Below are 15,837 nucleotides of genomic sequence, written 5' to 3' on the forward strand. Positions count from 1 at the left end.
TTCTTCAAAGCGTGTGCGTCAGCTCGATTGCCGCATGGCCGTTCCAGAACGAGCGTATACTGCTTGCTCGGGAACCTGCTGTCCAGTCTGGACGTCAGCTCGGGCTCGCTTGCAATCTTCTTGGAATTTGATATCAATTGCATTGAACGGTTATATTCCTGTTCTGGGTAAAGGAGAAATGCGATTGGCTGCGTTTGGAACAGTGTATCTGACTTTGTAGGCTTGACGAGCTTGTCAGCTTCTATAGCAGCTTGACTACCCATGAGCTGAAGCATATATGTGCTCCGTACGATATCGCCATATCCGATGATCGTCTGATCCGACAAACGTGTGATAATGACGCCATCTGGAAGGAGATTCACCCCCAGACCCTTGCGGCCCAATCGAAAGGTGCCTAGGAGATTGACCGCCACCTCAGGGACGTAAAGACAATCAGTGATAATGACCCGTCTGCGTATCCAGCCGGATGAGCAAGATGCAGAACAATGTCCCCAATCAAATCGGAGTATGTGATTTGCCCCGTCGCCGTCTTGATTCCCCGTTTGTATGGCTCCCTCGTACCATTGATAAAGTTCTCTGGCGTCATGACAAAGTGCTCGGTGGCTCCGGAGTCCATAATCCAGTTGTTGGCGCCGGTATGAAGGCACAGAGCTGGATCGACGGTGACAGTGGCCATCTGCATGTCCTTGATGTCATCTCATTCGACTGGCATGGGTGTAAGGCTACCGCCATCTTCGTCGAGCGTATCCGAATTGGTAGGGGGTAAGGACTTCTTCGTCGTCCGTAAAGGGGAGGAATTAGTCGTCTTCGTCGACAGGGATCTCGTCGTCATTGATGAGGCGGAAGGAAAGCATCGTGTCTTTGAGCATCATGGCAGTTGCATGTGGCATCTTGTCTTCGGTGCTGACTGCGTGCGCATGGTGATAGTTGTGTTGATGGTTCTGGTTCCGGTTAGATGAGGCCTTCTTGCCCCTGTCTGGCTTCTTGTCTGGATGCAATTCCCTACAGTCAGGCTCCTTGTGGCCTGTCTTACCGCAGGGGTTTCCATTTCTAATTCTTGCGGACTTCCCAAGGAACTTTGCCATCTTCCTGGTCCTTGGCGTCAGACTTGGAAGATTGATTGGACTTATATGTATTGCTGTTTCCCTTCCGGGCCAGCTTCTTGCCTTTCCGGGCTTTCACGATGTTGGCAGACGACGCGTTGCATTTCATCCGCATCTCTTCCTGAATAAGGATTTGGACGATACCGTCAAATGTCGCGGTTTTCTTATCAAATCTGCTGCTGAGATAAGACATAGAAATGTCTCCTCTGTTTCCCCAGGACTGCAAAGGAGAAACTGGACTTTGACGGATTCCCCAAGCTTCTCGCCTTCCTTAAGGCTTTGTTCAAGTTTGTCAAGAGCAAGAGATAGTTTCGACACGTAATCTTGGACTCCATTGCAATTATCGTACAGCGTAACTCCCGGGGTAGATGAATGGCACGATATCAACATCGCTACCAGGTATAGGGGGGTTCTCCTGCTTACCATGTCTTCTTCTTAGTTATCACTTGCTATTGCTAGTTGCTAATGAATGATATTGATTCCCCTTCTGATCTATGTTTCCCTTAGGTGAACTGGTGTCCATCTTGGACATGACCTGTCACCTGGCTTACTACCTGCTATATGACTTAGCCTACTCTTCAGAGTGCTGTGAAGTATCCCTCGTACATTTGGTAACCTTGCCACGAAGATGGAATTGAAATAGAGCGCTCCATGCGAGGCTTAGCCAAGCAGAATGGACGAATAGAATCAGTGGGGGAGAATATCATCATCATCGCTAGATCAATGCTTCTTGGTTCCCGCTTACCCCGTCAAGCTGTGGCACTACGCCATCCAAGCAGCCGTTTATCCCGATAATCGACGTCCTCGGCGAGATAGAGATCCAGAGAAAGAATTGCAGAGATGATTCGAACGAGCCAATGGAAACGAACTGATCAACGATGATGATGATAAGCCAACCTGGATGACTTCGTATGAGAAATTGTATGGAAGAAAGCCAGTTCTCTTGAATCTGTGGGTGTACGGATGCCGTGCCTACCGTCTACATACGCCACGAAGATATCCTGACAACGGAGAAAATAGAAACACGTGCCTGTGTACACTATCTCGTCAGCTACACGGCGTCAAATATCTGGAAGAATGGATTCCACTCACAAGTACCATCATAATTGAGAGAGATGTTAAACTCCTTAAGACATCACGTACGACCCAGGATCAGCCGTTTCACAAGCTAGCTTAGTCTTGCTGGTCAACATGCCTGAGATTGTCGCCGCGCAAGGTATGCTGGATCTTCCTTATATAGAGATTCAACCTCCCCATAGAAATTCAACCTCCCCTCAATGACGATGAAGATATTCCAAATAGTGGCATGGGAGATGTAGATGCAGGAGGTGAGGTTGGTGAGGTAGAATCTTAGGGGGTGAATGTTGCGAAGCAGCAGAGATGGAAGTCTGCTATGTGTAAATCGACCAATCAGCGCCCGCGGCAGAATCTGATAAACCCGTGACGTCAGGCTTCCAACGCCAGAACGGCCAGATCCATCTCCGTCACCACACAGCACAATCCAACGAACCCCGACCTCTCAGCTAGTGCCCGAGGCGCTGGAAGATAGCCCAGAATGACCGATTCAAACCGTTGAACCCCTGAGTACGGACCATTCCTATCATAAAGTCGATCCGCCTAGCAAGCAGCAGCTCTCAGGTCTCAAACCCAAAGAACCCCTGGAAATGGCAGAGCATCCGAGGCCTTCGAAAGAAGAAGACTAGATTTTTCAACCGATAATGTAGCACATGAGGAATGACAGCGGATACCACCAAAAGAGAATATCTTAAAGGGCGTTCTAGATACATTCACTTAACGAAAAATAGTGGAAGCCAGGTATTACTATTCACTTTACTTTATTAATCTTCCCTTTATTCACCTTCTTTCCTTTCAGAAGCAAGCCATAGCTAGTAGCTTCCTTTAGTCTTCCTTTACCTACTTTGTTTTACACCTCTATCCATATTCTCTTTGAAAAACTACATATGGGTTCTCTTTTATACCCAGCAAGTCCTGCAACCTCCAGCCTGTCTCCAACATTATTGCGTTTCTGCAATCTCAGCAACAAAGCCAGTCAGGTACAGCAGCTTCGGATGATCAGACCCATGTCTTGACGGACATCTGCTTTAGCAGAAGGGTGACTGTCAGTCAGGGCCGGTCGGAAATGCCGTCCAGCGAGCCATCGATAAGATGGAGAAAGATAAAAGCTTTTAGAAGGAACCTGCGGACGGGTGAGGCAATAGTATGGTCCCTATTCCCTGATACTATCTCTGTGTTTCTCAACTATTTCACTAACCTTTTTCTGAGGCAAATAGGTATTGATATCCTGGCGAGGAATGCCAGATGCAGTATGGAGTATGGACGCGGCAGAAGATCCAGAACAGCAGTAATGCGGATGAAAAGGATATTTGGAAAAGGTCTACTTATGGCCCAGCTTGGAGGTGATAATGGTTACGGATCTTCTGCCGCGTCCGTATGGATCTATTCTCTATCTCTGTGGGTATGTCTTCTTATATAAAGTACATCCTTCTCTTATGATATGGGATTCTGACCTGCTGCAGCCACAGGAAGAAACACACCAGTCATGATGTCCGGCCTACCGTCCGCGGAAACAGACGCAATAAATCTGATTGCTCGCGATATGGAGTCCCTTGTAAAAAAGATACAGGACCTCCGTCACATAGGCATCGAAGACAGCCAGATTGCTCTCCCCAATGGACGGAGTTTCCCCGTTACGTCCTACACCGGTCAGTCTTCTGCCAGTCTACTATACGATACTGCAAACTCTGAATAGTGCAAGAACGCTTCGGCGCACCTTACATAAACTCATGAAAGAGGCCGGACTTTTGCATCATGTCCGTGCTTCTCAGAGAAATATGCGTCATAGGGATCAGAGCCCAGTCTGTTCAAGATGCGTCAGATCGTCAACGCGATATACACCATCGGGATCAAAATGACATGAGAGCATATTCCTATTAATGTTCCGGAACGCCTTCTGGGGTCCAACAACGCCTATGCATTGGACCCCAGAAAACAACCAGCTCGTGAGTACGCTCTCCTCACTAAAATACCAAGACTGATAATAATATGAAAGCATAGATATTCCTATTAATCTTCCGGAACGCCTTCTGGATGGAGAAAGGCTACCGCCTTAAACACAAGCTTCAGCTTAAAATATGGGGAAGGGAGGTCATGACATAGTCACAGCTTCTACTAAAATCCTCGAAACTCATGACCTCCCTTCCCCCACTGGCAACGCACCAGGTTTGGAATCGAGGAACAAGGACGATGAAAGTAGCTTGGACCGATGCCTGCGACTACATACCTACGTTCAGGAAGTAATCATTACGCCCACATCAAGTGGAAACTCTGAGCCTAGCCTCGAGTGAAGCCCTTCCTCATGCTAGGATGGTCTGCCGGGATGAGCAGTACAAGAACAATGCAATTATGTTCTATATTTCTTCAGCAAAAGACTTGAGTCTCCCTAGGAATTAATATCGAGCCTTTCGAATAGCGCGAGGGTAGGGGGTAGGTCGGCCACCCCTGTTAAGACCCCTGGCTTCAAGCGCAAGCACAGAGAAAAGGCTGGTGCCATGGCTGATGCAAGTGAGAACGCCAACCCTCTCAAGAACGAGGAGAACACCAAGACGGAGACAGGCAAGGACGAGATTGACTCGCCTACTAGTAGCATCCCTACCTCACGATGGAGACACACCTACATACTGGTTGAATCCGCACGCCTTTGCGCTACCAGCTACACAGTGGTCTATACCAGTGGCGTAGACATGCCTTCGTCTGGACCAGGAAACACGCCTGTCGCTCCTTGTCAAGGTGGACAACATAGTTGGAAATCTCAACGGCAATGTGGACTTTGCCATTTGGTACGAGGGCGATAGGAATGGCATGGGGACCAATCTCGTTGCTGTGGAGGCCAAGCGGCGCTTACCTCTACTCAGCTTTCTCCTTACTTACTCCTACTCTTCATATCTCCTCAATCTCTTGATCATACAATTCAGCTATTTACTTGCTCTCTTCTTTCACTCTGCCAAACACCATACTCAACATCCTCAACATCCTTAACCGCGACAATGCCTATGTGTTGGACCCCAGAAAACGACGAGCTTGTGAGTATATTCTCGCCACTATCCATGGAAACCAAGACTGACAGTTTAACTCAAACACAAGCTTCCGCTCAAAATGGAGACAGGCGAAGAAGCCGCTCCACCCGACTCTTTCAGGAAATCAACCCCAGGTCCAGAGTGGCGTCGGGGGGGCACGTACCCGCGCGCGTAGCGCTATCCCGACACCTCGGTCCAGAAAAGAGGACGACGAGGTCGAGATGGAATTTTCAGCCAATACACCAACTTATCGAGGCCCCCCTGCCCTTGTTTTCCAATTCAGTCGACTTGTTGGCCGTCCTCCGAACCCGCCCGGCGAACGTGATGTGGTGCTCAAGACCGAGGGATCTGATGAATCCGTCTTTGGTATTCTAAACACTGCTATCAAGCGTTCCCGCAAGGCGAGCGTTCTTCCCGCTGGTATGGTCAGCTACGAGGGCGATGACTAGGGCACACTGCTCTCCACGACGCAACTGAGTTCGGATTCTACTCAAAAGCATTGAGACTCATGCAGTGACCTCCTGTCTGTAGACGCGAACAATGTCGCTTCTGCCTGCCTGGCGTAAGTTCCACTATTCAAGTTTCTCCATTCCAGAACATTGTATAGATATGACAACTACTAACGCTAAGGTAAGTGGATACAAAGCCCACTTCTCGCGCCATCAGGGAACGTCTTCAAGATGCGCCAGATCATTCCGTTTCGGAAGTGATGGCTTCACCGGAAAACGAGAAGCCCACTACTCGCGCCATCAAGGAACGTCTGTTCAAGATGCGTCAGATCGTCAAGACCCCTGGTTCGAAAGGCACATGTTGGAGGCGCTGCCTCAGGCCAGACGGCCCTACGTTGATCCGTAGGACCATCGACTAGGGTTCAGATAGCCTCGGATCACCTTCTTCCCTTTCTTCTCTCTTAGTAGTCATAATATCATGAGCTTCATTTTCCAGCAGCTTCACTAGCACACCTTGCGCAATTACATACATACCGGTTGAAGCTTTACAGCTGCATATCTAACTGCTTAGAGTAGCATACTGCTTCACTTCGCGGGCCTTGGATGGTTGCGACCAGCTACCTAATATGTTGTACCTTAGTTGTTCTATTACTACCTTATTAGTCGACCTTCTCATCTTAATATGTTAAACATTTGTTAATAAATATAGTATTATTTCTCATTATAATCTTACTATGCTTAGAATAGTAATAATATATTATCTGCGCAAACATTTGGTTTTGAATAATAGTTGTACGAGTCTAGTAAAATGACATTCCATTATCTTACGATCGTCCGATCATTATGCAAATCTACCAAGCCCCCTTATGGTATACTGACGAGGTATGTTGGAACTAGGAGAAGTGGGTTACACACCGAATGCCATACAAGCATACTCTCGACGTTTCAAATGAAAAGAAGCGGATTTTATATGAACCGACGCACCTATGTCATGGAAGATCGCGAAGGAAACCCGATCTGCCGCACCCAGGAGAAATTCCATCAAGAAGTGGTCAAATATAATCCACTTCCAAATGCAGCTATCTTCACAATGAAGAGATATTCTGCAAGGCTGCACCAACCGGAAGCAGCAAGCAAGAGATGGTATCAACAGCTTGCCTAACTCAGTGATGAGGCTGTTCTCCACCTTGAAGAAACAGCGATTGTGGCGACCGTGATCAGCTGCGAGAATTCAATCTGCGAGACCTGTAGATGGGCAAAGGCCAGCCGGAAGATATCACACACGCCTAGGGAGAAAGCTACTGAGGCGTTCAAATCATCCATTTCAATCTAATCAGGCTTACGCCAGCCCACAACGGTGATCGTTGGATGAGACGTTTCGTCTGCGAAGCCACAGGATATCATGTTCTTTGCGCGCACCCTGAGAAATCGCAATTAAACAACGTTATCAAACAGTTTATTGCATGGGTAAAGACGCAGTTTGGAATCCAGGGCGATAAACGATTCTCTGACGCGGACAAACGGTCAGGAATGAATATATCCACAGGATGGACTTCGAAGGTATGGAGATTATTCCTCCCCATATATCGACGAGCAAAAGGAATATATCGTGCGTGCCAGATGAACGATCATCAAGATGGCCCGCAGTATGCGAATCGCTGCTAGGCTGCCGGAAAAGCTGTGGCCGTAACTGTTCCAAGCCGCCGTATATCTGCACAATTGACACCGCCGCGAGGGAGCAGGTAGGAGGTAACGGTAAGAGGACATGGATCTGGATAACGCCCTATGAGAAATCATATGGCAAGAACTCGTCAGTTGCAAACCTCCGCGTGTAGAGCTGCAGGGCCAGGGCCCTACGTGACATACCACAAGAAGAAGATCCCGAAAACAAAGAAGATAGACCCTCCTGTCTGGGTAGGCTATCTAGTTGGATATACGACTTCCAAGATCGGGAAGATCTGGAATCCGTTAGGAGGCACGATCGCGGAGGAGAGAGATGTTACCTTTGACAAAGACAAGGGCTTTGACACTTACCAGCTGTTCAGTGCACCAGCCATACACATCTTACCTACGCTAATGTCAACGAGCTGCCAGAAATCGACGATTTACCACTTCGTAGGAAGTGATGACGTTGAGCTGCATGAGGTTGACGCTCGGCAGTGAATGAGGTGAATGATGAGATTCGGGAATGAGGTTTGGGATATACCCAAATCGGAAAGCGGTGTTCTATATCAAAAGGACCCGACCGAGACTGTTTGAGCCTCAATCTTCAACGCCGCTATCAAACGAGTTGCCTAATCGGGATATGCATACGGCTTCAACGCTCTCCCTTGGGTAGAATTACCATTGTTCAATCTTAGTGGGAGTTCTAGCTACGTCATTTTGACAATAATTATAGAATCAAGCAAATGCTATTCACTTGCTTTGTTGAGATTCTCTCATTCGCCTTCTTCGCTTTGTAGAAGCAGCGGCTTGTCACTGCGTAGAGGGAGATTAAGGTGCGGCTGCTTGACAGCCATAGTAAAAGCAAGCTATTGCTATTTACCTTCTTTATGAAACCTCCTTTATTCACCTTCTTCGCTTTGTAGAAGTAGCAATTTGTCACTGTTCTAGGTGCGGCTGCTGGACCAACATTGAAAGGGAGATGCAACATTCCTTCCTTTACCTACTATGTCTTATACCTCTATCCATATTCTCTACTGCATGCAGATTTTTCATTTATATCCAACAGGCTCTGCTGCCTCCATTCCATCTCCAGCATTCTTGCGTTTCTGCAATCTCAGGAACAGAGCCAGTCAGGTATGACGGCTTCGGATGAGAGGCCTGTCTCTTGAGGGACGTCTCTCTCGCGGGAAGGGTGACTATCAATCAGGCCCGGTCGGGAATGCCGGACGGCCATCTCTTTCGCTATAAGGGTGACTATCGGTCAGGCCTTAATGGCGACGTGGGAGCATCTTCCATTCACTGCGTTATTGATCGCATCAAGAGGCCGGAGCAAGATAAAAGCTTTGGGAAGGAACCTACCGATAGGTGAGGCGATAGTATCATCTAATCCCTGTGACTATCTCTGTGTTTCTCAACGATCTTACTAACCTTTTTGTGAGGCAAATAGGTATTCGCAACCTGGCATTCAGCATTGCCACTTGCATATGGACGCGGCAGAAGAACCTTTCTTTGGAAGTTGATGAGTTGAAAAGGATAACGATGACCTTGGATGCCAAGCTTAGCTCTTTGCAAAGAGCCCAGGAGGAATATTCAGCTCTCCTGAAAGAGAAGACAAAAGTATGGATGCGCAGCAGAAACGTCTCGATGCCATGTTCTAAACAATAGAAGGTATGTTCTCTGGGTCCGGCCATATTAGACGAATGCTAATGAGCTAGCCGTCTGTTGATATCTCAGGATAATGACGAAAGTGTACCTCACACTTGCTTGCCCTGAAAGCCAGCATTATAGATCTACCCAGCGGGCAGGCGAGGCAACAAGGGCATTCCTGGATCCGGTGTTTGCGAGTGCACTAAATCAGCAGAATCGGAAATGGTTAAGGAACTTCTGCCGCATCTGAAGGAGGAGAACGGCTCTGCTATTGACGACAATTGAACTTCTCTGAACTGCTTCTATGTATCAGTTCTCTGATCATGAGGGTTGCTTCCTAGCTCATGTTGTTGCGTTGTGTTCTGGTTTTCATCTGTATGGATCCAGCCTCTATCGCTGCGGGTATATCTTCTTATATACATCCTACTCTTGCAATATGGGATACTGACATCTATTAGACGGGCTCCAGAATATCACCATAACACGGATTCTCTGTGGACGGCACTTACTTGAATATTGATATCTTCTTTTGGCTCTGACGAAGCTTTTACTCCCCTTTTCACGGAGGATTTCCTGCATGTAGGGATTCTTTACCCCATACGATAAAACATGGTTGGCGACTACAATGACTGGCTACGCAAGGGTGATCATAAAGCCGTCTTCTTCTAGCGGCACTGAAAGAAGCAGGAAGAGCACTATCAGCCAGGTACTCCTGACTCCAAGCCTAAACTCTAGTACATCATTTAACTGACCTGCTGCAGCCACAGGAAGCAACACGCCAGTTATCATGTCCGGCCTACCCTCAGCAGAAACGGACGCAATTAATCTCGTTGCATGGGATATGAAGTCCCTCGTTAAAAAGATACAGGACCTCCGCCATATAGGCATTAGGGACAGCCGAATTGCTCATGGAAATAAATCTGACAGAAAGCAGGCTGGGCCGGCTTTGGAATCTGAGGACGGAATTCCAGATGAATATAAGACGGTACGCCGTTGAGTATCTGGCTCAGATAATGGACGCTATCATTCAGCAGCTGTGCCCCGGGCAGGACTTGCTAGTCACTTGCTGTCACCCAATGGCGATGTGGGAGCATCTTCGATTGAGTGCGTTGTTGATCGCATCAGATCTATCCCTACATTCAGTGACGCTTCATACACAACGATAACCAACGGCGTTCTGGGATTGGGGACAGAAGGCAATTATCTCAATGATAATTGCTTCAACCGGCTGCTGCAAGACTTGGGCCGACCTGCACCCACCGCAGCAGCACCCCTGCCGATTAAAGAGGCACTGGAATCGGAAATTTACCCCAGCAAAGACAAATACACCCAACGAGCAATGGAGACAAATTATGGGACATCTTCAACCAGGTCCAGCGCCAAGGACATGATGTTCTGCTTGCTTGAGAAACAAGCAAGTTATTACAGGGGCCTGCTTGCACTGCCAATGACGGACGATGCAACAAACTCAATCAACAAGAGGTCAAGGGGTGGTTTCCAAAAGAGCCATCGACCTGCCCATTCAAACAATAGAAGGTAAGTGCTCTGCATCCTAGCGTTAGATGAATGCTAATAAGCTAGCCGTTGTCGATATCTTAGGACAATGACGAAGTGTACCTCACACTTGCTTACCCTCGGAGAGTTCGCTCTCAAAACGAGGAGTAGATGAACTCCGGGAAAGCTGACAACCTTTACAATTTACTCCAACAGTTTCAGGAGAACGGAAATCGAACCCTGGTGTTCTCCCCGTTCGCTCTGGTCATGGATCCAGATCTGACAGCACTGCGACTCGGTCGATCTCCCCGCCTATCCTGCAAGGCGGCCAACACCGTGTGTGCAGCCCTAGTGGGTCTCTGCAAAGATGTTGCAGAGACTCCCCTTCATTCGCTTGTTATGTCGCTCGACCCAACCTTGATGAAGATGGAGGATGACGCTGAGAGTTTCTCATCTGTGTTTGGTGGTGCTGCTAAGCAGGAAGGTAGGCATATCCATGTGCCTGTAATCAAGCATGATGGGTTTGAAATGCCTTGATTCAGACGAATCTGCACGGGCTGTGCTCATTAAAGAGCACAAGTTACTGCTCTCAAATATTACGGAATGATATTTAAGTTAATTAAATCTCGTAGCTACAGCACCTAGGCAGCCGGGCCTACGTTCTTCCGGGCTAGGGCACACGCCTAGTGGATGAAGCATAACCATGCCACCGAGACTATTTATTAGACCCAGACAAGCGCTGAACATGGCATACTAGGTATGGCGGTCAGACATGACTAGGGTTGGCCAGGGGCCATATAAGTAGATCGAGAGTGCTCGCCGTCGTGGCATTCATCCATGACTGCATTCAGCGGGCCGCCGTTGGCAAGGCCATCATATGTGCCAATATCGTCGGGCAGGAGACGGCCATGGCGTGGTATTCGGATGCAAGGCATGTTATAGCCACCGAGTGTGTACTAGATGAGAGGTGTCAGAACTCGATACTCGTTCGCCTTCGCTACCATATCAGGTTAGGGTGACGCTCCGCACCTCACCTCTCTTATGTAGATAGCTTCTCTCCTTCTAGGTAGTACGATTAGTGAATATCATGATTCTATCATCATCCTTCTGATTTCACAGGTTACGAGCCCCCGTAGGTCATTACGAGGTTATCGTCTTTATTCCCTACTTCTACACTCTTTTAACGCGTGCCGTACGCTCATCCCTCATTGGTCAGTCCAGAACTGACTTCGCGGATCCGTACCGCTCTTCCTTCCATTTACGGCGATTCTTCCGCAGAATCCAGCCTATCTTGTCGAATCTAAGCCTCGAGGTCTGGTAGCCTAGGTAGGTATTTCTACCGTGGAGAAAACTACGGGAGTCCTCTTCCTGCCTCATCCGGACGTTGCCGCTTTAAGAGGGTGAGCCGGGTGAGTCAGGTGATTCAATCACCCTCCAAGGTGATTCGCTCATCCCTTCAAGGTGACTTGCTCACCCATTCGAGCTGATTTGTTCACCCATCAGACATCTACACTCCCCCTTTCACTCACCCATCCTCTCTTCGTGCACGCCAGCTCGTTAGCTGCTTCACTAAGGAAAACCAAGATGCACCGGCAAGAGGAGATAGCAGGCATGGCTGTGAAAAGCTGGCCTGCAGCTGCCCCCGGCAAATGGCGCGTTGACGCCCTTTCCCTCTCCTCTTCCTCTCATTCTCTCTCCCTCCCTCTCAAAATCTCGTAAGATCGTGCAACGTGTGCCTTCTTACTGCCTTTTCCTTGTTTAACTCCCGACATATTACGCTTCTTTTTTCGTCGCTTCCCAGTATCTTTGGGATATTGACTTAGCCTACAACAATGCCCAAGAGAAGAGGCAGGCAAAAGGTCGATAGACAAGCTGTTGCGAGAGCAAACGGCTACGTCCGAGGAGCGAACCGGGAACGGGACCAGCATCGCTGCGAGGCTCATTATTCTGATGGGTCCATGGCTCTCCAGGACAAGGTTCTGGAGATTTATATCAAGTGAGTGTTGTTTGACATCCTTGTCTCGTTCCATTTGTCCATCTTTGCTAATCCGACATTTTCTTGCCTTATAGATGGGCTTCTGAAGAGGATGTGAAACTCCGAGATGAGGGTCTTCAGAAAGGCCACCCACTACCCGACCTTGGTACGGTAAAGGATTTCGTGCGCTTTTATATTCAATCTTCAGACGGAATCCTCTCACTGCGCCCTACAAAGTCTTCCGTACTGAATTTTGCTGAATGATTCTTTGCCGGGTTCACACGCCTTACAAAGTCAGTTTTTGATAAGAGGGATACTCAGGATGTGTACAAGGTTTGTGGTCCATTTATTGAGAAGTGCTTATCCCAGAGTACTGATTAAGAGTAGTTCATAAAAAAAGAACTCGTTCACGAGGAGGTCATCGAAGACATAAGAAGAGCGAAGCACATGTTCACCCACTGTGATCTCTCAAACATTATTAAGTCACTGTGGACTGATGATGATCCCAAATTCATCCACCCGAGGTACAGAGTGCAAATGACATTTGCTATTCTGATATATTGCTACTCGGGGGCTCGAATCGGCACGTTTGTACCAGACACGTCGAAAGCAGACGAACGCGGACTGCGATACAAAGTATTTTAGCGAACCCGCAGCGCATTGGTGTGGATATGTGCTGACCGGTTATAGGATATTGAGCTCTATATCTATCGCAGACCAGACGGAGAGATAGAGCTTTTTTTCCGCCTTAGCGAGACATGGGTTAAGAATAATGATAATCCAAAGCACACAGCATATGTCCGCCCTAGAGATACCCTCAAGTATCCCCTCACCTAATAATACGCGCCCAGTTTCCGTGTCGCAATGAGAGAGCACGGAAAGCTACGGTTCAATCCTGTTGCCTTCTTGTTGGAGATGGCTATTCAGGATGGTGCTTTCCGGCATATCGATTCGCTGGATACCTTGAAAAGGTGGAATCCTGATCATAAGGAGCCAATCCCACTCCTCTGGGCATCATCTGTGGCCAAGGAACCTGTATTACGAACCGTGACCAGATTTGGTGGAATATCAAAGCGTCCATGGACACGAGAGTGTTTCTGCAGTCTATTCAGGGCAGTTGTCATCAACGCTGGATATCCAGAGATCATTACGATCCATACTTTGCGACGTGGTCTTGCCAATAGGCTTGACAGTACGTTTTGACCCAGTTGTCGTTTTTGACCAGCATAGAGCTAACATCTGCCTACAGAAGTGGCAACCGATGCTGAGAGGAGCCAGGTCCTCACACAAAAGGATCCGAATGTTTTCGGAAGAAGTTACATAGACAGCACCTCAGCGCTAAGCACCATGGATGTGTTCCTAGGGGAGGCAATGCGCCTCGACCACATCGAGTATCTTAGAGGTGTGGGTAAATACCGTGCAATAGGATATCCGAGACATTTGCCAGCGCAGCGACAGCATGCTATTCAGCAAAATCAAGACTTGCAGGAACTCGAAAAGCGGCTTCAGGAGCTGCATGTACAGCAGAAGGCCAACGACGATGATTCTGATAGCTATGAGGATAAGGATGACGACGACAGCGATGTTGACGAGGCTGACGCGGACGCCAAAGTTTGCTATCAGGTTCACAAAGAAACAAGTGCAAGTCTTGAAAACTCGTCTTCACGACGCCGAGTTAGCTCAATATCGGAAAGAGTGGATTGAAAGTCGAGTGGAAACGCAGGTAAAATCAGGAGGCAAGGCTACGGAAGCGATCGTGTATAACGATATTACGCGCTGCCTTTTCAAGGCTCAGCCCGAACGTCAGCATCTCGCTGAGATGATACCCTCGGACAAGCTCCTATCCTATCAGGAGATGCTCTCCGCGGTAGAGAGCCTGCTGTCTTTATGTACCAAAGACTATAATGTTTTCTATCGTCCTGGGCAGGAACCACTGAATGGAAGATGCCCAGTCGGCGATTGCAACCCAAATGGGTAAGTCAGATCCCTGGAAAATGGTAAATACGCAATCCTTGTGTCCTAACATGCTGCTAGACTCCCTCGCACGCAACGGTCTAATCATGTTCAAGCTTGCCAACTTAAGGAACGCTGTAGAGCCCTAGGTCGTAAAGAGGCCCAGCTGAAGTATTGCTACGAATGTTTTGATTTTTTCGCTGAGGAACAATGGGAAGAGCATTGCAACAACCATCTTGAACATGATGTTTCCAGAAGATGCGAAATCATCACATATTGCTATACCCTCATCCGACCTGGGTATTGTCCTTTATGTCTAGGCTGCGATAGCCTTACCCCTTCGCAGCGCATGAAAGACTGGAAACGGGGCAATGAATTGAGAGCTCATGTCAACAAAGACATAAAGAAGATGCGCGGAAACTACGTGTGTTCACACCCGATGTGCCAAACCAAGTTCGAGTCTGAGATCCAACTTCGTTACCATCTGAGCGATATACATGGGCTGCACAAGGCAATCTGGGATGAAGCGGATGATCCCTCTGAAAAGGAAGACTCGGCTCAAGCTGCTTTCTGCGTTAGTACCGGTAAGAAGCGACAGCATGGGCGGGTTGGGCAAAGGGGCGAGAAAAGACAGAGAGCTGGCAACGGACAGGGTGAAGGCCTTCAGATTATTCAATGGGAGTGTCCAAAGTCTCCTAGTTATCCTACACCCCTCCACGGCCTCCTATCTGCTGGCAACAAGAGGCGAAGTCTGCACCTGGCCAACCCGAACGAATCGGTTACCCAGTTTTGGGATCATGATGCTGGGAACGCTTGGGACCACGATGCCGAAGCAGGAGCGCCATCCAACGCCAGCGTTGGTAGGAGCATTTCAAATGAAGACCGCCAATCTCGCCAGGGTGACTCTATTTTCTGTTCCTCTGACTTGTCCAGCACCCCGAGCCTCACCGCAAGCGTTTCGTTTGAGTCTTCAACGGCCGGTACTAGCCCCGATCTTCTACCAATTGATCCCCAGATACTTCAAGGAGTCAATATTCCGCCATTTGGAGTTGATGGACGCGAACTCAACCTTGATGAAGCAAAGGAACGAAATAAGCACCTGTGCTGTGGGTGTAGTTTCGAGGCTGGCATACAACATGGTATCAGCCCAATGGAAGTTGAAGCAGCACGGGACAGGGGAGCGTGATCCAGCATGGCCTTTACGGCCGCCATTTCCAGCGGCAAAGCACAGATCCATCGGCTGTGTAGTTTGTCACTGAGTGTGAATGTCATTTTCGCTTCATGCACAAACATATAGCAGCAAAACTTAGCCCAGTAAGGCCTAGAAAATAAATTGGATGTAGGCAAAGAGAAGATTGATCAGACAGACGACCAAACATCAAAGCCTGAGGTTGACCTTCCTCCTCGACCGTTCGTTTTAGCTTTCCATATAATAAATGTACATGTACCATCGTGAT

The 15,837-nt window shown here is 48.3% G+C and overlaps 2 protein-coding genes across 2 annotated transcripts; both read left to right on the plus strand.

Moving 5' to 3' along the window:
- Positions 1 to 4,672: 4,672 nt before the first annotated feature.
- Positions 4,673 to 6,065, plus strand: CDV56_104533 (uncharacterized protein; the record flags this gene model as incomplete). The annotated part of the gene is made up of 4 exons (XM_026758152.1): positions 4,673 to 4,843; positions 4,911 to 4,960; positions 5,265 to 5,617; positions 5,833 to 6,065. 4 exons carry the CDS (start codon positions 4,673 to 4,675, stop codon positions 6,063 to 6,065), a joined length of 807 nt encoding a protein of 268 aa, XP_026613033.1.
- A 7,226-nt stretch (positions 6,066 to 13,291) lies between these two features.
- Positions 13,292 to 15,566, plus strand: CDV56_105238 (uncharacterized protein; the record flags this gene model as incomplete). Its single annotated transcript, XM_026758857.1, has 4 exons — positions 13,292 to 13,619; positions 13,677 to 14,038; positions 14,103 to 14,401; positions 14,462 to 15,566. The coding sequence occupies 4 exons, from the start codon at positions 13,292 to 13,294 to the stop codon at positions 15,564 to 15,566; spliced, it is 2,094 nt and encodes a 697-aa protein (XP_026613034.1).
- Between the last annotated feature and the right edge of the window lie 271 nt (positions 15,567 to 15,837).

This window comes from Aspergillus thermomutatus, assembly GCF_002237265.1.
Source record: "Aspergillus thermomutatus strain HMR AF 39 chromosome Unknown NODE_144, whole genome shotgun sequence".
Classification (NCBI taxonomy): domain Eukaryota; kingdom Fungi; phylum Ascomycota; class Eurotiomycetes; order Eurotiales; family Aspergillaceae; genus Aspergillus; species Aspergillus thermomutatus.